This window comes from Motacilla alba, chromosome 8 (genome assembly GCF_015832195.1).
Source record: "Motacilla alba alba isolate MOTALB_02 chromosome 8, Motacilla_alba_V1.0_pri, whole genome shotgun sequence".
In the NCBI taxonomy this organism is placed as follows: Eukaryota; Metazoa; Chordata; class Aves; order Passeriformes; family Motacillidae; genus Motacilla; species Motacilla alba.
In genome coordinates, this window is record NC_052023.1 from 16,403,220 (window position 1) to 16,425,193 (window position 21,974).

Genomic DNA, 21,974 nt, shown 5'->3' on the forward strand with positions numbered 1-21,974 from the left:
AAAATTGTATTCAATATTTTATTCCCACACTCCACTTTGGAGACTACTGATCTCATTGAGCCTCCCACTCAAAACTCTCCCCCAACAGAGAACTTCAATTTGTCAAGTTCCTGGATGAAAAGCGATGGTAACACTGCCAGTTGTGGTGAGGTTCTGCCACAGACAACCAAACTAAGTAACCCAAGTGAACAAAACTTTCTACAAATACTGAATTTTCAGAGAAGACAATCAAATTGCTTCTAAATTCAAAAATGCCAGCTAAAGCGTGCCCAAAAATGGTAGCCTGGTCTTTCAGGTAGCAGGCTGATGAGTCAGTGCTAGTTCCAATATTATTTATTCAATATATAGTCATGGATCTTCAAATTCTGCCGTTGCTGGAATGGTATTATGTCATTCAATAGCACAAAGAGTGTGTATGACAAACACTCAGATTGAGCCAGCACCCTGTGAAACGTCCAGGGATGTCCTGGCCTGGAGGCACATTCAAGTGTATGCTGTTTGGGAGATTTGAGGACTTGGCTAGGACAGGGATTTGGGATGAAAGATGGGTTGTAATTTGAAGTGGTGCTGTTAGGATGTCTTTCATATCCACATCGAACGTGACCTGCCTTCACTTGTAGTTTATACATTGTTAAGAGTTATTTGTCCTGCAATAAAATGCTGCAGTTCACATCCAGGACTCCATACCTTGCTGTCACTTGGATATACTTTCTCTCTGGGTTAATGCAAGCTCAAGAGCTCTTGCTTTGGAAATAGGTGGTGACAGAGGGGAGGGCAAGAATTCCCTCTGAGCACTTCCTGCATTGGATACGGCTATATGGGCATTGCTGGTATGAACTGGTGCTTTTGTCCCTTCAAAAACTAACTCCAGCTGCCATGACTCTATACTGTCACGACAGCCTAAAGTCAGAAGGTCAGTGCTGCTAATGCTAATCTGATAAACTCTTTATTTGCAACCTCCAAGTCACTTGGAGAAGATAATCAGTTCCTGTCCCCAGACAGAAGGCTGAATCCAGAGGTAAGGGAGAGGGCCTCCAAATGTGAGTAACAAGCCTCTAAGGACTGTTTGCCCAAAGCCATGAACATGCTCAAAGACGCAGAAATACCACTTGGGCACATGCCCCCCTGCAAGCAACAAGCTGCCTAAATAAACTGTTAGTCACCTAACAGATAAAAGGTGTACTAAGTTCTGTTACACCATTCATTTACCTTTATCATTTGTGAAAACAGCTGCTTTAATGTGTCACTTGCAAACTTGTGTCTATGTTAGTAGACTGGGTCTAAATACAAATGAAAGGTAAGATAGTTATTAGCTTTAAGAAGTTCCTCTGTCACTCATAAATGGAATGTGGTAAATTTAGTACTATCAACTATGAGTTGGTCAGGCTGGAGGCACAGGCAAAATCAGTGATGTGCAAAGTTGTCCTCTTTTGTCTCTCAGAGAACCAGGATTAGTTGAGCTGACAAAAGATAAACAGGCAGATGGCACCTTATGGAGGGCAAAGCACACTGTCAAAGCACGTAAGACCGTCTGCCCTGGGGTTGGTTTGGCTTGGCACCCATTGCAACAATAATTTAGAGCAGAAGATGAGAAAATCAAAATGTAAAGACAGAAAAATAATTGTTGGGGCTCTCAATTTTTTTTATTCATATGACAGGTAGAAGATTCTAAGCTTTCTTCTGCAAAATCCTGGAAAACATGTGGAAGGTGTTTGCCTTGTACAAACACATTTGCTACACATATGAGGACAGTGTGGTGGTCCTAGAGTACAAAGAAAGTATTCCTAAATAAGAGAGGAATTCTATGGCTTCCTTGGAAAACAGGACAGCTAAGGCAGCACAGGTGGTGCCCAGAAATCCTGCACTAGGGTGTGCAGCAATTCCATTGTGCAAACACTGCTCAGAACTGCTAGGTCACCAGCACTACCTTCTCCCCAGCTCTGATGCCAGATCCATACCCACTACCTCAAGATGGCATAGCTGAACTCTGTAGCCAAAAGGTTTGTATAATTTACAAAGTCTGACATAACTATCGAGGTAGTTAGTGATGTATAAAATAAAAACAAACTCGGTTCTATTCTTGTGAAAAAATTTGCTCTGCTTCTTTCTTTGTACAAGAACTACTGGGTAGTGTGGCCAAATACCTTTGTATAACAAGTCACATCATGGTTCTATCTTTATTCATCCTTGTATTCTAGATGACTACAGGAGTTTTCTGATTGCCCTGCCTGAATCTTTCATCAACCTTCTTTTGAAGGCAAGTGAAAGCTTGTGGTCATTTTCAGGATTTCAAATGTGTTTTCCAATTTTTCTTAGGGAATGTTATGCAGTAATTAATTCTGATTACTGGTTTATTAAGAAATTTGATGGCTACCATGATATAAACAACAGCATTGGTTGTTTTGCTTCTGCCAAACTTCCTAATTTATCTAACTGGGTCACTGGTTTACTGAGGTGCACTTCAGGGAAAATTCTGCTGCTGCTTAGTCTGATATTGAGAAGTCGTAAAGGCTTCTTCCCTACAAGAAAGGTCATTAGCACAAAGACTGATGCATAAGAAATTAGCTGTATGCTAATCCTAGGGTTGGCAGTGTGAGTAATCTGAGCACGAAGGGAAAGCTCAGGCTCAGTAGGCATGATTCATGCAATCCTACTGGAGTCTGCAGAGGTCGGTGTCTGAACTGAATCATCCGCATCTGATGTTCCTTCTCTTCTTGCCCAAGAGAATGAGGGAGCCTTAAACAGCCCTGCACCTCTTTCCCCAGCAGACTGATAAAGCTCCTGACCTTAAGTTGGTAAGACTTGTGTTCAGACAAGGAGCAGAGATCATGAAGAGTGTTATTCAGCATCGGCAGCTGGCGTAGGTCACCGGTATTTCATTTGTGTTATAGATAACAGCAACCTTGGAAGCTTTTTACAGCTACGTAAAATGTTATCTTTAGTAATAGAAAATAAATTCATATTAGGGCTTAAACTTGTTTAAACTTTTAAATTCATAAATGTGCCGTAACAGTCCATTATTTATAACATTCCTTTCTGCTGATTTAGTTAATTTTATTTGATTTTTCTAAAAAAGGAAAAATTTTGACCTTATTGAAACCAGCATTAATTCTGTCACCTCCTTCACTGGGCCTAGGATTCAACATCAGTGTCTGTATTTGTAAGTCTGAATTTAGAACAAGTAGGAGAAAGCATTTGGTATGTTACAGACAAAAGTAATCTACAAGCTGTGTTCCATGCAGAGTGAAAAATTATATATATTCTGTCTGCATACATGCTTATCCAATTTTTTTAAAACGAGCTCATTGAATCACACATCTTAGAGTTAACAGATGGATGGTGTCTTTGTACCAGCTTCTACTCGCACTGCTGGACAGAGCAAAAGTATTTCTCAGAAGTAAAGTTCTAATCCTACAGACTCATCTGGACCAAGACCAAATTTTGTTTTTCATAGAATTTGGCAACCCTGCTCTCTTCAAATGGCAAGAAGCTGCACGTAGGCCTGTATATGAGCTGTGACTCTCATGTGGCTTCCAAAACTCTTGAACCTGCCCATATCCTCTAGTCTCAGAAGCAAAGGATCTAGGAGTAAAGGTGAGCAGGCCATGCAGTGAGTTAGATCAGGATTTGACATATAAGCTCATTATACTTTTCTGGCAGTCAGCATGTACCATGTCCACATTTTGTTATCTTCTAGAGCTAATAAACTGTAATTTCTTATAATGCACTTTTACAACTTGTGAAATCAGTTGCTTCATATAGTTACACTTGTACTTACAGTTTTGGATTACGTGAGCCATTCTAGTTTTAAATTTCCCTTTACCCTGCATATCAGTAGGTTAGTAGGAGACAGGCTGGAGATGTTCTTCTTACCCTGGCATCTGTGGTCTTGTATGAGACAGTGACTCCTTGGTGTAGACTTGTAGTGATGTACTAATGGACAGGCAGGGACTGTTCAGCCTCTGTCAGCCCTCCAGAGTTGAGATATCGATACAGACTTAAGTTTAGGTGATTTATCTTGTTAAGAAATATTCACTAGCATTAGCATAGAATAACTAAAATTGTAAATACGTTTACAAAATCACCTTTAAATGGGTAATAGTGAAACGGCAGTGAAAGAACGCAGACTTGAAAAACACTACGCTGCAAGCACACAGCCCCTGCCTGCAGTTATCCACCTCTGGCACGGCAATAAGGCAAGGGCGCTCAAGGGCGCGCTCGGAGCGTGCGGCGCGATCGCCACCGGGGCCTGGGGCAGGCACGGCGGCGGGGGCGGCCCGCCGGCCGCGGCCGCTGCTCCCAATGACATTCCGAGCGCGTTCCGATGTGTCTGGCGGCTCTGCCGGAGCGCGCAGGTGACACAGCCGCGCCCCGCCGCCCCAGGGACGGCTTCTCCCTCTTTCACCGCCAAATATCTGGGGAGCAGAGCCCTCTTTGGCCAAGCCCTGCGCGGGCAGGCGCGACCCCCGCAGCAGCGCCGCCGCGCCCGAGGCACCGCCCGGGCCTCGTGCCCGGGACGTGCGGGCGGCCGGTGCTGTCCCCGGCGCTGTGCCCGGCGCTGTCCCCGGCGCTGAGCCCGGCGCTGTGCCCGGCGCTGAGCCCGGCGCTGAGCCCGGCGGCGCAGGGCGAGGGCCGCGGGGCGGGCGCGCCGCCGCCGCCGCTCCCGGTGCCTCCACTCGGGCGGCTCCTGGCGGCGGCGGCGCTCCGAGCCCCTCCCGGCCGGCGGGGACGGCGGCGGCGGGGCCCGATGGCGAGACCCGGCGCTGCGTGCCCTCCGCCCGCCCGCCGGGTGATGGTGGCCGCACGGGCGCTGCTCTTCTGGGCGTTGGTTTACAGCTACTGCGGGGTGTGCGCCTGCATCGCCGGGCTGCGGCTGCTCTGGAGCATCGGCCGGCGGCCGGGCGAGACCTTCCGCTGGGTGGTGCGGGAGAACCCCCCCGCCTGCCTCAACGACCCCTCCCTGGGCACCCACTGCTACGTCCGCATCAAGGTGAGGGCGCGGGCGGGGGGAGCGGGCCCGCTGGGCGCGCAGGCACCCACCCCCGCGCTGTGCACGGCGCCCCTGCTGCCCTGCCCCGCTGTGCGGGCTGCGCTCTGCACGGCGCCCCTGCCCGCCCTGCCCCGCTGTGCGGGCTGCGCTCTGCACGGCGCCCCTGCTGCCCTGCCCCGCTGTGCGGGCTGCGCTGTGCACGGCGCCCCTGCTGCCCTGCCCCGCTGTGCGGGCTGCGCTCTGCACGGCGCCCCTGCTGCCCTGCCCCGCTGTGCGGGCTGCGCTGTGCACGGCGCCCCTGCCTGCCCTGCCCGGCTGTGCGGGCTGCGCGGACAGCCCTTCTGCCCTGCCCTGCGGGCTCGCACAGCTGCGTGCATCCAGCACCTGCCTGCGCTGCCCCGGCGAGCGGTGCCGTGCCCGGCCCGGCTGCGGGGCCTCAGGCCGGGAGGACGCGGTGCCCGGCCGGCCCGGGTACGGAGCCCTGGGTGGGCGGTGAGCGGTTCCTCGGCCCCGGGCATCCCGAAGACCGCCGCTCCCTGCACCGCCTCTGCTCTCTCTGCTGTTTACGGTTTGCCCAGTTGCACCAGGGAGCTTGTTTCGCGCATCACTGTTACAGGGAAAACGTAGAGCAAGAAGCTAATTGCTGTCCCTCAGGTTGTACAGTTTAAGCCACCAGTCAATTTCTGTGCTTGTCTCAGGTCTCTGTGATTTGCTTCTTTACTGAATGCTCTAAATGAAGTTTTATTAGCTAGGTTTCTTTTGCAGCTATAGATGAGCAGAGAATGCATAGCAAGTTTTGTCAAGTGCTGTTTTTCATAAAATAAGCATAAAGCTCTCTGTTCCCAGGGGTCTGTGCAGATGGTTTTGTGCCAGGCAGTACTAGTATAAATTAGTGAGCCTCATTTTGTCATGATTTGCTTGTTTTCTTTTGCTAATATCATTAGGAGGCATGTGTGGGCTTTTTACTCATATGACATGTTCTTTTTTTTCCTGTACCACAAAGCAGTAAATGAACAGGCTGCTGGGGAAGTGAGAGGGCTATGACAGTAACAGAAGAGCATTTGGGGGCAAATCAAATTGCTGTCAATATGACAGTCGATCACTCATTTCAGGAAACAAGAAACTCTTGCTGTTGAATAACAGCAGGCTAATGGATTACTTTCCAAATGCATATATCCTACAAATCCATTCAGATTTCAATAAAACAGCCAGTGTTGGGAAAGGTGGCAACATCCTGTGTCTGTTCTGGGGGTTGGAAAAAAGGGAACAGCAGCAACTGAAAAAGTCCAGGATGGGCTTAGTTTGGGCCATGTGATATTTAAACTGCTGCTGTACAAGTGGGAATAGAATTTTCAGGAGTAAAGGGAGTTCCTTAAAAGCAATGAATAGATTAGAATAAAAACATGGAGGGTAAATCCCAAGAGGACGCTGACTGAAAGAAGCAGCATGGAGGAGGGCTTACCTATTACTCACTAAATGAGAAACTGTGGAAGAAGACTGAGAAACTTCTACTTTTTGAAATATAAAAGGATTAAAGGCAGAGTGATATGGAGAATGATACAGATGATGTAATGGCCCCAAAATTTACTAGGAATTTATTTTTACCTCTGGAGACTTCAAGTTCATTGGCATCCCAGAGGTGAAATATCAGTGTAATTAGGGGCAAAACTGAGAAAAAGTCCCTATGATATCCAGAGCAAATATAAAAAAAAATCCAAATAGTTCCCTCTTCAGAACCCTTTCAAGAACAAGGATATAAGTTAATGGGTTTGGAGCTCATTAGTGACTCACAAGTGTAAAGATATCTCAGAGCATTTGAAGCATCTTTGGCAAGAAAAACTTTTTTCATGCATTTGCGATCCTTGCCCTGATATTAGCTCTTGATGTGTAGCAAAGGCATGGGGTTTTTCTTTTTTGAAATAGCAGAGACAGTGCAGGCTTTGACATTTGTTCAGGAGCTGTACAACCCTTCTTCCTGCAGTTTCTTTCACATGACTTCTAAACAGTATTTTGTGAGCTAACTCCCAACTTCTGTATCTACTTCTGTGTCAGAATTCAGTAAAACTCTAGGTCATATTCACAGTTTATTTAAATTCTACTGGAATTGACCTTCAGTCAGTGTAAGCTTGTGTACATCCATTCGCTTCAAAAGCATTTCAGTGTTCAGTTTCCACAATAAGTAAGTTGCCTGCTTGTAATTCTCATAAGACCCAATTCCTTAAAAGTTGCATCAGAAACTGACTATTGACACGGCAGAAAGAAGATTATAACATTGAAGCTTAATTTTCTGAAGTGAATCTGAAACCTAGAATGATAAAAACTAGCAAATATGTCTTGCTTTCTGGTTACTTAATTTTGATTGCTTTTGGTTATTAAGAATCCACGTGGTCCTTTATCATGCCAGGATGCAATGTGATGGTTTTAAATAGTTGCATAATCTTACCAGCTAACTGAAAGACTGGAAGTGCATTTAAAGTATTCTGCATTTTAAACTCTTTCTATAAAGCACATGACTGGTGTCAGTGTGAAAGCAATGTGCTTGCTGTGACAACAACCTGCATTTCCCAGTGGCTGTGCCAGGCAGTGCTCTGTCAGAAGTGTTTGTGTGCTCAGGGCTGGGCTGGCACACAGGCACAGCCTGCCAGCTATTTGGAATGGTCCTTCCTGGAAGCTGTGGTGGGTGTGCAGGGTGTGGGATACTCAGCATTGCCGAGGTGTAGCAGGTACCTGATCTCAGAAGTAAAGAAGGCTTCAGCTTCAAAACTGATAATTTGCTATTATTTTATGTGCAATATATTGTTTCTTAGAATATGGTCTGAAACCATCATTATTCTCAAATCCCAAAGGAGCAGTTCTATGCGGCAATAAACACACTTCTTTTTCTCTTATTTTAGGATTCAGGGTTACGATTCCACTATGTGGCTGCTGGAGAAAGGGGCAAACCACTCATGTTGCTGCTTCATGGCTTTCCAGAATTCTGGTAAAAAACCCTTCACCATTTTCCATTATAAAAGAGGCTGCATAAGATACCCAAGGATGAAAACCTCTGCTTAAATATCCCCAGTGTGATCCCTTATATGTATTTATGAATACTAATGGCATGAAGTTTCAGTAGGCAATGAACCATTGAAACATTTTTTTTAACTGCATACACAAAAGAATTCCTTCAGACTAACACAAACCAGCCATCTTTTTTTGTACTGTCAATCCATTTTTCCTCAGGTATGCACCCTTTCCTGCAAGCTTTGTGAAGGAACTGCTAATTTTAAACAAATTTCCTATTTGGATAGTACTTGTACTATATGGCTAGACTTATGAATTGTAGCAGAGGGTGTTAAAATAAGGAGCCATTATATGTTAAGTGCAATCAGGATTGCTCCATTTATTAAAAATACTACACATTCATTTTTAACTAGGGGAGGGGAAGAACTATGAGTTCTATAGGCTATTGTGCAGCCTAATTTCAGAATGCTACTCAGGGAAAAAGGTTCTATTCTTAGTTCATCACAAGATGAATGATGAATCAAACCCAGCCCTAAATGTTTGTTTATAACAATGAAAAGCAGTCATGTGTCCAGTGATTTAACCAAATTGCTCAGACTGTCGTTGTCAGGTTTAACTAGTGAAGCATGCACAGAACTTGCACAGGAAATACACCAAGGGAATAAGGAGAGTACTAGTGCCAGAAATACAGCAAGGTAAATGATCCTTTTCCTTACCAAACTCAGCTGTGGGGCTAGAGGCCACTGCTGGAGCTGTGATCTTCCAATCTGTACTCAGGTCATAGCATGCTAAACTGACCCAAGTAGAAGAGAGGTCAGTTCTCTTCCCTCAGCAATTTCCCCTGGGTACTAATGCCCTTCAGGGTGATGGGACAGAGTCACATTTCTGTTAAGTTAAATTTTCAAAGGACATTTTTCTAGTAATAAATTGCTATCTAAAATTATTAAAGCTGTAAACTTTGATTGAAAGGACAGTTAGATGGGCCAGTGCATATTCTATTCAAACATTACGCATATCTTGCATACAGCAAATTCTAACACAGGCAATGAGACTACAGCTGATTTCCCCTATGGGGGAATAGCAATGGAGAAATTAGCATTTTATATACATATTCTACCGAGATTAGGTATATTATTTTTTTAAAATATCAGTCTTATCTTACCATTTAGAATAGTGAGTCATGCTATAAGTGGCAGCTACTGGATTGTATTGTCTGACCATTCAAAAGGGATGAATAAAAAACCTGTTATGTAGGTCACTGGGACCACCAAGAGTTTCTAGCACTGTTTTTAAAAAGAACACTGCATGCTAATAGTCTGTAAACCAATCATATTACCAATATTTGTGTTAGGTTGTTCACTCACTCAGTGAGTACTTTTTCATTCGGCGATAGTGATTGTTCTGATAGCACAAGATAAAATAACCACAGTTTAAGAGAAATGTAAAGCAGCATCACATTTGTATTGTTTGTCTAAGAAAACAAAAAGGATATTACCCACAATTACAGTTCTTAATTTTAATAAATCCTCTGCCTTCAAATGTCTCAAGGGTATAACTAGGACAAATATAACTAGACAATACTGACCAGTAAGAGTGATAGAGAATGTCTGAAGGTGACAGATCACTAAAGAATGTAACACACCAGAGCCAATGAGGGTTTTAGGTGCATAAGAACTTGAAAATCAATACACTGTGAAAGGTCAATAATAAAATACTTGAAACTGGACATAATGTGCTGAGGTAGCTGAGTACTTAAAAGTTGTGTGTGAGCTGCTACATTTTATACTACTTGCCCTTTAGGAAAAATATGATCAGAAAGTCTCAAAATAGATTCAACCTTATGAACATGGAGGCATTCACATTTCCACATTCTGCTTGCCAAGCATTTGTCCAATAGTTATATATCATATGGGGTAAAAGGGTTTATTTGAATATAAAACCTACCTGTTTGATAGGTCAGACCTTTGGAGATTGATGGACTGTTGTGAAAACAGAGGATGAGAATAGCTTGTAAACATCTTCAGAAAACAAAAATAGTTGATTTATGTATTTATGGGCCTGGTTCTTTCTTCTTACTGAAGTATATAGAATAGCTGCAACAGTTACCATGGCAAATTCAGCTTCCAAGTCATTATATAACGCCTGTAAAAAATTCATTCCCAGAGATCTCAGCTAAGCCTTGCCTTCGCATTATATAGCACTGAGATGAAAATCTTCTGACTGTTTTGTTTCAATGAAAACAGATTCATATCACTGAGAGTTCCTGTAACCTTAGTTAAGTTCAAAGTCCCTAACAGGCTGGAGGCAAAGGTAAAGTGGAAGAGGCCATGGTCTGATACAGATGTTGTTTGGATTAAGGTAGAATTCTGTGCATCGCACTTACAACCGCTGATATCCAAATGTTACATATCCTTTATCTGAAACTGTTGAAACAAGCAGAAGTAAAAGCTAGATCCTAGCACAGAGGGATGCAGTCACTGTTATATATGTCCAGAAGGATCATGTTTTTCATACATCTTTCTAGTACAGTGTAAGATAAGACTACATCTGTCTTGGTACTGGCTATTCTAAAATTTATTTGGTTTCAATAACAGCTGAAGGACAGGTAGTTCTTGCAGGTTAAGACCTATCATTTTCTTTTTATTTTTGCTTCACAACACACATCCAGCCACTACATACAGAGTGAGAAATAGCCCAGGCCTTTGCCTGAGTTCTTGCCTTTGTGTGCCTTTTGATGCATGAAATGCTACTGCTCTTTTCCACAGAAACCCAAGGATGAAATACTTTGTCTAGTAACAACATATTGAGAGAGCTTGTTCTGCAACAGTTCAGGTACAGAGACACAGATGAAAGTGTACACAGGATAAATGCTATCAACTTCACCAAGATCATTTGCTATTAACTGGATTTCTTTCTTTGGTTTATTTAGTGTATGAATTATCTGACATTCTTTTTCCAAATAGAAAAACAAATGCAAACATGGTGAGTAAGCCAGGGAGAAGAGAAAACTTTTCAGATCTGACTTTTTTGATGCTACTATGGCTCCAAGGATAAAACAGAATAGTCCTCCCTGTGCTCTGGTTTATGCCTGCTTCCTTTGCAGCGAAGGGACTGTGCCAGACTCCAGGAATTGTTGAAAAACCCTGGCTCTAGCTGTGTCCCCTTTGTGGCAGCTGCACTTTATTACTGGTAGATTCAAGACAGGAGCACAAAACTACTGCAGCCACAAAGGACCATCAGCACAGCACAGAAAGGAAAAAGAATCTCATAGCAAACAAAGCCATGCTAGTTTACCCTCAAGTATTTGGGTGCAAAAGCATTGAGTGCATTTTTGGTATCATACTGCTTGACCTTGTAACTCTAACTTTTTTTCCCCTTTGTTAGGTATTCTTGGCGCCATCAATTGCGGGAATTTAAAAGTGAATATCGAGTGGTGGCCTTGGATTTGAGAGGTTATGGAGAAACAGATGCTCCTCCTCACAAAGAAAATTACAAGTTAGATTGCCTGATAGCAGACATAAAGGATATTTTGGAATCTCTAGGTGCGTTAGTAGAAGAAAAACCTACTTGACTCAAAAATTACTTGATTTTCTAGGAAAAGAAACCCACATAAAGATCTAGCACTGTTTTTTTTGTTTAGTTTTTTTTAATATATGCATTGCAGAGGTGTATAGATATAAATCTAAGGATACTAATATTATTTGGACAATTATAAATGAAAAAGTGTTGTTTTCTAATTATAATGTGTATGTCTGTATAAGCAATATGTGAAGATGATTTTTTCATCAGGAGTTTTGAAAAGAAAATTCCTGTGTGCTGTAAAATGCAGTACAAACCTATGGTCCTTTTCCCTAAGAAGTTTTTCCTCCTAACCACTTGCAATTAGTGGAAAATATTCAAAAATTCTGAGTTATAGTCTTAAAGCACTTGCAGACCAAGGAATTTATATCAGATGACATTCTTCTTGCACAAACAAGACATAATAAATATTGTGGGCTTTACAGAGATGGTGAGAGTACATCTGCTGTATTGGCAAAAAAAAACCAACCCTCTGAAAATACCACCCTCTGGACATACTACTCCTATCAGTTCTCAAGAGCTGAATCACTCTGTCTTGCACAACAGAGAGCAGAAGGGAGAACAAGGGACACACTGCTCTCTGTGGCAAATACAGGGTAAAGGTCTAGAGCTGAAGTGCAAAATTCACCCCTCCAGTTCAGTTTGAAGTGTTCCTGTTCAACACAAGGGATTAGATTGTCATTCTCTGAGTAATTTTAATTCCCTGGATACTCTAGCCATAGTAAAAGAACTTACTGCATTTCATATGGAGAAATAATAAAGCAGCGATTCAAGTTCTGAGATTTGAATTTTGGATTTGCTTTGCTTGTGATGTTTGAGTATTGGCAAAATATTGGGCAGGCAGTCCTCATGCAGTGTTGACATTTTCCAGCCTTTGCTGGTTGTGTTAATCTCCATGGTAATGCCATGGTTATGCTTGAGAAGTGCTCTCAGCATAATTCAATTTCAGAGGGATTTAAATTTTTTTGGGAAAATCACTTCAGAGCCTTGTTATCTTTGTTTGTCCTAATCCCAAGTTAAATTCTTTTGGAGGACTTGATTATATCAAAAGCACTCCAAGAGATTTCTATCCAAGAGGGTTTATAAGTTTCTCTGACAACTGTGTCCAAATTTATGTCAGAATTCTAAACATCTTGGCTTTTATATGTTTCATTTGTAGTCTGTGTGCTCAACATTCCAGTCCTCAGTCGGGAGGGTGATGGTATCTGACACTGGAACTGGAGTATGTTGTTTTCCAGCAGTGGTTAAAGAAGGAGTGTTAAGCTTTCAAAACATTTGGTCACTGTCCTGCCCATGCCCTTCTATTGCTGCTAAAATACAATTTTTATTGATGACAGAATAAGTATGTGAATGTCCAGAACTTAAAAAATTGCCAACAAAACAGCTTATGGAGAGAACCTACAGGCCTCCTAAGTATATAAGTGAGAGTGCTTACACATGCTTTCTATATGGCAACTAAGTATAATGCCCTCTTTTTCCATAATGATGCCACTGAGTGATTAGATAACCTCTCATATTCAGAGAAATACATTAGGATTAATTTTGTTCCAGAGGTGCTCAGGAGATTGCTCAGTCTTCTTGTCTGCAGCTTCAAATTCCAAACTCCCTAAACACAGCAAATGTATGTGTGTTACAATGACTGCAGACTGCACTGTCTATCTGACCCTGCCCTGGCCAAGATGTAAACAGGTGGCCATCTGCATATTCAGTGACTTTAGGGTGACATGGAGGTAGTAGAGTTAAAGTTTAATGAAGTTCATTTAAATACTTTGACATATTTGTAAATTTTTAAACTATAACAGTGCCCTGTTTTTTCTGATAGTAATGGAAGTGGTTCAGTATTAAAGTTACATTAATAAATGTGCTGAACCACCTATTCAGCCCAATAATGATGTTATTGTATGAGCTGATTTCTGTGGATACCAATTCCTTTGAAATAAAAGCATGTCTCTGTGTTTATGTGGTAGGATACAACAAGTGTGTGTTGATTGGTCATGACTGGGGAGGAATGATTGCTTGGTTAGTGGCCATATGTTACCCTGAAATGGTGACTAAGCTGATTGTGGTTAATTTCCCTCATCCTTCTGTATTTACAGGTAAGTTTTACAGTAGTCTTTGTTAATCCCAAGTGTCTGCATTTCGGTCATGATTGTGTTTGCTTTGAGAACCAACAGCCTGCCTCAGTAGATGAGCTGCCAGTACTCTATGGCTCTCAAAATCTGGACTGTATTTTATGAAGCAGTAAGAGATCAAGTATTTATTTGACTTCTGAAAATCAATTTCTTGTAGGAAGTGAGAATGCTTGCAACAAAATTTACAGATTTTTTTTAATCCTTGAGGGTCCACAAACGCAATTTTCAAACACATGAATCTGTTTTGTTGCATTTTATCACTGTTTATCACTGTTACATATATCAGGAAATAACTCCCAAAGAGGGGTGTATATTGTATTACACTTTGTAAAGGCAGCACTGCATTATTAAATCTGCATAAGCCTGTCTTTGTAGGAATGTGAATCAGACATTAGAATTACATCCTGATTTAGGTGACAAGTGACAATTTGTGATCTGGTACAATATTCATTGGAAGAAGTCTTTCCAGGCTACTTAACAGATGCTCAGGAATATACCAGTACTTTGCTGAAACAGGACTTGTTTCACTATTTGTTGTGTGATAGAGCTGAGTTTGTCTACTACCCAGAATTACAAAACATTTCAAAGGATTTATATCAACATTCAGAATTAAAAAGGAAAGTACCATCTCACTAATTTGAATTTTTTCAATTGCTGGCCTTACCCTATCTCCATTTAAAAAGTCACCCCATTTCCCCATAAATAGCTGAGAATATTCAGCAGAGCTTTAATTTTCATTTCAATTGAATGTAAATCTGACCTTATACTGTAGGATCAGCCACACCATCCATACTTGCTGTTCTCCCAGTGTTCTGGGGCACCTTTCTAAGATACTAAAGAACATTTTGCCAGGTGGTAAATCCACACTTACCCATGGAGAGGTCTGTTTTCCACACGAGCAAGCAGGAGATTTTTGCAGTGTTTTCAATGAGAGCAGGAGCAAGGCTGTAGAGAAGATAATTGCATTTTATTATAGTATTTGTTTGCATATTTGTTGAACTACAAAATCTGTTCTATAACTTAATGAATTCTCCTTACATCAAATGTATTCTACTTTGGATTAAAAGAAAATACACCATTTTTAAATAGTACAGAAAAGGAAAGTGATCAGTGCTGACAATGGTCCATCAGGAAAAATATAATGGATAATGCAATTTAAGAATGTATAAGATATGAAACTTTAGAAGATAGCTACCACTTCAATTTCTGTTGGCTTAAAAACCATTTTTATCCACTGTCAGAATTAATATTTCAGAGATATGTCCTGCGTTGGGAATGTAGTTTTTGCATTCCTAAATTTGCACCTGTAAAGGAAAAGTTCTAGACTTCCTAGTACCTGCACACATTGTGTGCTTGCTTTGAGGAAGTTAGGTATTTGAATGTCAGTGTTGGCTCTTGAAACTCACTGGAGACACAGATTTACAATTTTTAAAAAACCAGTCAATGCAAGTTTGTTATAGATAGATACATAGATAGATATAGATATATGTAATTTTCTTTTGCTATATGTGCTCCTATGTCTTTAAAAAGTACTGTAAAATCTTTGAAAAGTGACTCCATGTAATCTTGATCACAGTTCTTGAAATTGCCAAAAAGACACTGACAGAAAAATTCTATACTTCATTGAACAGTAGTGATGCAGTCTTTAGAATGTCAGTGGATCATCATCTACAGATTTCTGTGCATCACATCATTGATGAGAGAAATACCTATTTATGCCTTTTTATCTGGAAAAAAATGCTTTGGACTAGCTACACAAATAGATCTCTAAGTGAAAAACTACCATGCAATTAAACTCTCCAGTACTGCTGTCCTCACCTAATCTTTGGCAAACTTTTTTTTGCTGGCTGTTTCTACTAACATTTATAAAAGAAGTATCTTTTAATGGCCACATCATATATTTACTCCTGAAACAATAATCATCTTTTGTCACACAGCATACTTTAATATAGTATTTTTAAAACATTCCTTTAAGTTAAAAAAATGGTAATATTACTAGTAATTTTGTTTGAGCCATCAGTTTTCATTTTTAATTCATGGACATTTTTGTTTCAGAATACATTCTACGACATCCATCACAATTGATTAAATCTGGTTACTACTTCTTTTTCCAAATGCCATGGTTTCCTGAATTCATGTTTACACTAAATGATTTCAAGGTGAGCAAAATGAATGCTCTTGTTTATATCTGTAACTGTGAGTAATGGAATAATTGCCACCTCCACTGATCCTTCTGATGTAGTGATAATTACTGGAAGAAATATGGAGCCTTCTGATTTTTCTTCTTAAGCCTTATATGAAGTAGCTTACCAGTACATAGAGCCTCTGAGATTAACTCTTACTTCTGCATTTCTGGGAGGTGCAGAGGGAGGTACTTTTAACCTCCAGCACTGCAGTGCATTACTCCACCTAGAGAGTCAGCTGATTTCACTTGTGCCCATACCAGTGGGACACTCTTGGTGCCTGGGGAGTTCCTGCTGACTTATCTGAAGTTCCTGTGTGCAGTGGGACACCCTCTTATCTCTCAGAGCCTGCTACGGGGCAGGCAGTGTGGGAGGCCGGGCACTGCATTCAGCCAGGTGATGAACTGTGCCCCAGAAGCCAAGGCCAAGCCCTTGTGTAACCTTAAACGTGAGTAGGAGCCGATAGAAAAGGACAACAGGGCAGGATACCCTGCTACACACCAACAGCCCCGAGCACAGCTCCTGGTGCTGCACACCCAGGGCTCAGCCAGCTAGGAGGTCATGAATCATCCTCCCTCCTGCCCTGCCACCTGCTGGGGTCCATCCCAAAAAAACCTATGGGCCTGCACTTGCCTGTCACAGGTAGCAGGTCAGGATGCTGTAACTTGCTAATACTGGTATTTCTCTGTACTTGATTATTCTGGAATAAGTTATGCTAGAGATGTTTACCTTGTGCTTTACACATAGCTCCCTAAAAACTCATTTGAACCATTCATTGTACTTTGAACATAAATGGGTTTTATAAATATGCATAAACAGATTTTAGAAAGATGTGTCCTGCTGAAGGAGAGAAATTACACTTTCTAGCTATCTTACGTAAGCTTTTTCTTCTTGCTTTTGTAGGTTCTGAAAAGTTTATTCACCAGCCAGGCCACTGGAATTGGAAGGAAAGGCTGCAGATTAACTGCAGAGGATATTGAAGCTTATCTCTATGTCTTTTCACAACCCGGAGCATTAACAGGACCCATTAACCATTACAGAACTCTTTTCAGGTCAGTATAACATTCCCAAGCAAAGGAAAATATTCTAGAGAGTCCCCCGGAGCCCAAAAGTGTTGCTGTGGCTCCTCTGCTGCTGCTGAGCCAGGGGAAAACCCCCAGGTGTGTTCCTGAAGCCTCACCAGGTGGGCACAGGCCCAGTCAAGCAGTGAGGAGAGGCCAGGTGTGTTCTGAAGGGTGTCCACACAAAATAGCAAAATAAGCAGAGTGCATGAAAGGAAAATCTTTGTTTCAAAATCTAATAAAGCAAAGACTCTTCTTCATTCATAGCCCCCATGGCAATCCCAAAAATCCACCTCTAAATAATACTTTAAAAATTAACATCGATTAATTGTTTGCATTACAATTCATATTATGATAATATCTATCAAGAGCTTATTATTATACAATACTACTCTAGATGATGTGGCATTCAAGTATGTTACCCTTACTTGTAACTTTACAAGACCATATCTGGCACAATTTTATTGTGTTTAGGCTACTTCTGTTTTTCAGAAAGGTGGGAGAGGTTTTTTTAATAACTAAGCCTAAAACTAACCTAAGTTGGTTTGGGTTTGGGGTTTTTTTGCTCCTTTATTGGTCTTAGCAGACTCCTTTCATAGAGTAAAACAGAGATAGCATCATAATAGGAAATATTTTTGCAAGACTAGTATTTATTTTCTCAAACAGCTTTCTAATGGTTTTAACTTTCCTGAAAGGAGTTGGCTTGGCCTTAGAGACAGACACCCCCTTTTTTACCTACCAAAAACAGGGCCAGAAGGTCGTAACTCTGCATATATTCTACTTATAGCACTAACTTGGACTGTATCAAGAAGAGTGGCATTGAATTTGTTTTTCATTTACCATCTCCAGTCTTCAGCAGTGATAAATGTCCTGCATGCTTCTCTAACAAAAGACCAGCTTCCCAATATCCTTTAAAACAGCAATTCCCTTCTTTCCCTAAACTCAGGCAGTAGATGTTTGAAGTAGAATAACTTCTCATTTTCCATGGTCCAAATTTACTGCCACCTTTACTGCTCCTTCTGTGTCATCCACGCTGTCACTGTCAGGAGAGCAATCATCAGGGGAAGCACTGTGAGCAAAACAGGGGCCTGAGCGAGGTGCTGCCTTGTACAGGCTGAGACAGAACTGGAACAAAAAAGCAGAAAGCTAACCCCAAGCATGGCTGGCAGCGGGGAATAAATGAGACAGCTGTGCTGGTAACAGCACACTGATTTAAAGCTGAGCAGGGAGCGGCCGATGGCATCATCTGGGGTGTCCGAGGGCCACGGGGCTGCCTGCCTGCCCAGCGGCTCTCGGGCCTGCAGCAGCCCCGGGCAGGGCTGATGAGGAGCGCAGAGGCGCCAGCGCCCCGAGCCCTGCTCGTTCCATCGGCCGCAGCACCTCGCTCCACTGCGTGTGCACATTAACCAGATGCTCCTCTGACAGCAGCACTGACGTGCCTGTGGTAGCTGGACTGCTCTGGGAGTCACAGACAAATGGAAGAGTTGTGAACGTTTAAACTATTGTTTCAGCCCTTTTCAGACTCAAAAATAAAGTGTAGTATCAGTTATAAGTCAGAAAGTATCTTCTCAGCTGTTACTTCCTCTGTGTGTTTTGTGTGTATGTTTGTGCATTCTTTGCTTTATTCTTCTAATGAAAGTACACCTGCACTGAATTCAGAGAATCTTATTTAGGTGCTATCAGCCACAGTGCAGCAGGCTTTGGACTGGAACGAAAAGATCAGTCACTCAGTTCTTGCCACCAGTTCTGATGGTCACACCCTATGGGATGGGAATCGTTAAATATGAAAACTGGATTGGAATTTTCCCTTTCTCTCATCTGAGTCATTAAGCATCCGTATACTTGGATGCTAATGACTTGCAATCACCATAACTCCCAGTGGGCTGATACTGGTGACCTACGTGTTAAAGGGCTCTGACTCATTACTATCCGCTTGGAGATTCATTCTTCAGAGCCTAATTTTTCTGGAATGTTATTTCCAAAGAGGTGATTCAAATAACCTACTTCCATGCATCACCAGCACGTATTTTTATAAATAGCACAGTGGTCATCCCTTTCACTATGCATGGAATACAAACTTTGAGAATAAATCCATGGAGTTTTTCTATCATGCTTGGTTAAGAGAGATTGGTAAGAAGCTGGAAGTTGAATTTCTTCTGATACACCATGTGTTTAGAAAATAGCATTAGTTCTCTTGTAACAGTTAAGAAGTACTTCACTGTTTACAGAGAAACTGTATAGCAATGCTGTATGAAGGTCTGAGTCTGTTTTTCAAAGACTTTAATATTTCATAAATGGAACTTCCCTTTCTAAATGAGAAATCTGTGCGTTAATTGTTATTATAGGCGATTTCTGGAAACTTCAGGAATTACATAATTTCCCATATTCCAGGCTGAGCAGAAATATAGTAGGCAATGAAAAGTGACAAAAAAAGCCTGTGGAAAAAAGCCTGTAAAAAGCCTGATAGAGTTTACCTAAGTGAGGCTGCAAACCTTGCACGGCACAAAAGAGTAAACTCTACAGTAGTGAAAAAACACACGTTAATAGTAAAGAGATCCAGGATACTGGAGTAAAAGGTAAAGAGATTAGTCTCAATGCACGGAATCAGATACCAGATTATGAATTTTTAAAATTGGTTCTGTGAATAAGCTGTGGTTCAGTGGGTGAGGTCAGGTTGTTTGCAAAATGAGATTTAAATCCACTGGTAAAAAAGGCCATTTGAAGAATTTTTGTAATCATCAATCAAAATGAAATTATTACCTAAAGTGATCTTTTATTAACATTTCTTGATTTTTCATGTAAGTAGAGAGGAAGAATGTCTTCAAACTTTTAATTTCTTTGTCTTATTTTAAACTAAGACATGTCACCTTTGTCTTGCTCATCTTACAGAGCACAGTCTCTTAACTAACTCCTAAGTTTAGAACTAGTATCTGTATATGTCATAAATGTTTATTCAGGAGATCCTTTTTTAGACATTACTGGTTTAAACTAATCTTATTTTTGCATTAATATAATAAAGATTTGTATCTGATCAGATGGAATCTAGTTTGAATAGTCACAGCTCATCTGTCTCTGTATGTGGCTAAAAGTAAGCAATTCAAGGTTAGATAATTTTTTTAGCATATTTGAAATGTGCTGGAATAAACTCTGATAGGTTAATGCTGAAAAGTATTTTATACTAGCCACTTGCATCTTTCATAATGTCTATAATATGAGGTAATATGAATAAAATTACTGATTTTAAATAATTGTATTAAGAAAAAAATTAGTGAAAGTTTAAATAGGTCATTTTGATAGAACTTGGAGTCACAGTGGTTTTTTGATCTTGTAGAAGATATTGTGGCACCTAGAAACTTTACAATGAGATTCACTGCATTGATTTCAAAAGCTGTATTGAATGAAATATGTCTTGGTGATTTTTTATTAAAATAATACCTAATTAAATGTGTTTTATTTTTAAAGCTGCCTACCTCTGCAGCACCATGAAGTCATCATGCCAACCCTGCTGTTATGGGGAGAAAGAGATGCATTTATGGAAGTTGAGATGGCAGAAATTACAAGGATTTATGTTAAAAATCATTTCAGATTAACTATTTTGTCAGAAGCCAGTCATTGGCTCCAGCAGGATCAACCTGACATAGTAAACAAGTTGATATGGACCTTTCTTAAGGAAGAGACAAAAAGAAAAAGAGAATGACTGTTTGTACATGTTTTAAGGGGTCTAAATAAAAGCTCTTCGGATTTAAAACCTAATTGTTATCAGGGCCATATTTCCAGCCTGCCTTCTATTTTGAGCTCTGTTAGAGAAGTGTTTTCATCGTACTGTACATTTGGACACTAATCGTACAGCTAAAAGAAGTGAGTATGAGAATATATGATACCAACATTGGTTTTACCTGTATACTTGTATTTTGCACATAAAAACACCTGCCTTAAAGTACATATGTATTTGTACAGAAAGAAAATCATGGAAAGTTGCTTGGTTTTGTTTTCTCCCTTGCTTTACAGTTGTAATGTGTGGTGCCTTTTACAAATTTATAATGAAACAATAGAGTGGTGCCATACTGAAGAAAGTCACAAGTTTTCATTCTAGATTTGCCTGAATTTTTTTAATGTATTTTACCATTAAACAGTAACTCTTTTTATCTATATTTTAGCATACTGAACGATTGATAATTTTCTGGGTACGTTTCTAGTCTTCAAGTGAATAATGATCCGTATCTTGTTGTATTGTTGAATGCAGCTGCTTTGCGCAATGTGTTTTTCTTTCTTGACTAAAAAATGGGAAACCTGTACACTCCACATGTCTGAACAAGAACAATGGAAAATTAAGATATAACATGTATCAAATCCACCTCTGTCTAATAAAATGCAACTTACAAGACTCCCTTTACAGGACTCTTACAAGACTCTGACTTCCTATGTAGAGATTTGCTGAAGCTAAGAACTGGGTTTGAATAGCTGAAGTGTCTGGTATTCAGCCAGACACTCATGCTATGATTGTTGTCAATTTTTGAAAATAATGCCTCATTGTTGGCATTATCCTTCCTATATCAGCAACGACTGTTCTTGTCTCCAAGAACTGCTGCCAGGTTCCTGTGTTTACCGGAGGAAGCGACGCAGTGATTACAGACACTAAAGGTAGAATTAACTTGCGTGTGATGGCAGGGGAGAAGAAAACTGCATGCTAACTACAATGGGAAAAGAAACAAAAATACGAGACCACAGAATAGGTGTCACCTGCCTATCAGGTTTCCAAAGCCTCCCTCTCCACCTCTCCAGAGCAAGCACAGTGCCCTGGAATCAGAGGTGAACAAGAGCCCACTAAGGGACGCATCAGGGCCATCTGAGCTTGAACAATTGTCCACACTAAAGCAGAACAGAGCTGAGAGATGCTGGAGAGTCCCAACACATCCCCACAGTGTCAAGTGTGTCATCTCTTTCGAGCCACTGTGTCCCACTCGGTGTGGGTGCAGTGTAACCCTCAGTGTAACCCTCGCCAGGAAGGACCAAGCGGTGCTGCCTG

At 41.2% G+C, this 21,974-nt stretch overlaps 1 protein-coding gene across 1 annotated transcript; it reads left to right on the forward strand.

Annotated features, from left to right (window-relative positions):
* Nucleotides 1-4,126: 4,126 nt before the first annotated feature.
* On the forward strand, nt 4,127-21,341 carry EPHX4 (epoxide hydrolase 4). The gene is made up of 7 exons (XM_038144973.1): nt 4,127-4,990; nt 7,885-7,970; nt 11,378-11,535; nt 13,540-13,668; nt 15,760-15,863; nt 16,791-16,939; nt 20,411-21,341. The coding sequence occupies exons 1-7, from the start codon at nt 4,325-4,327 to the stop codon at nt 20,643-20,645; spliced, it is 1,527 nt and encodes a 508-aa protein (XP_038000901.1). The 5' UTR covers nt 4,127-4,324; the 3' UTR covers nt 20,646-21,341.
* Nucleotides 21,342-21,974: the final 633 nt, after the last annotated feature.

What these genes read in the sequence shown, in the direction of transcription:
- EPHX4 (XM_038144973.1), top strand. Translation starts at nt 4,325, where the DNA reads ATGTGTCTGGCGGCTCTGCCGGAGCGCGCAGGTGACACAGCCGCGCCC. An exon ending in ACTGCTACGTCCGCATCAAG is followed by an intron (nt 4,991 to 7,884) that starts GTGAGGGCGCGG and finishes CTCTTATTTTAG; the next exon opens with GATTCAGGGTTACGATTCCA. An exon ending in TCATCCTTCTGTATTTACAG is followed by an intron (nt 13,669 to 15,759) that starts GTAAGTTTTACA and finishes TTTTTGTTTCAG; the next exon opens with AATACATTCTACGACATCCA.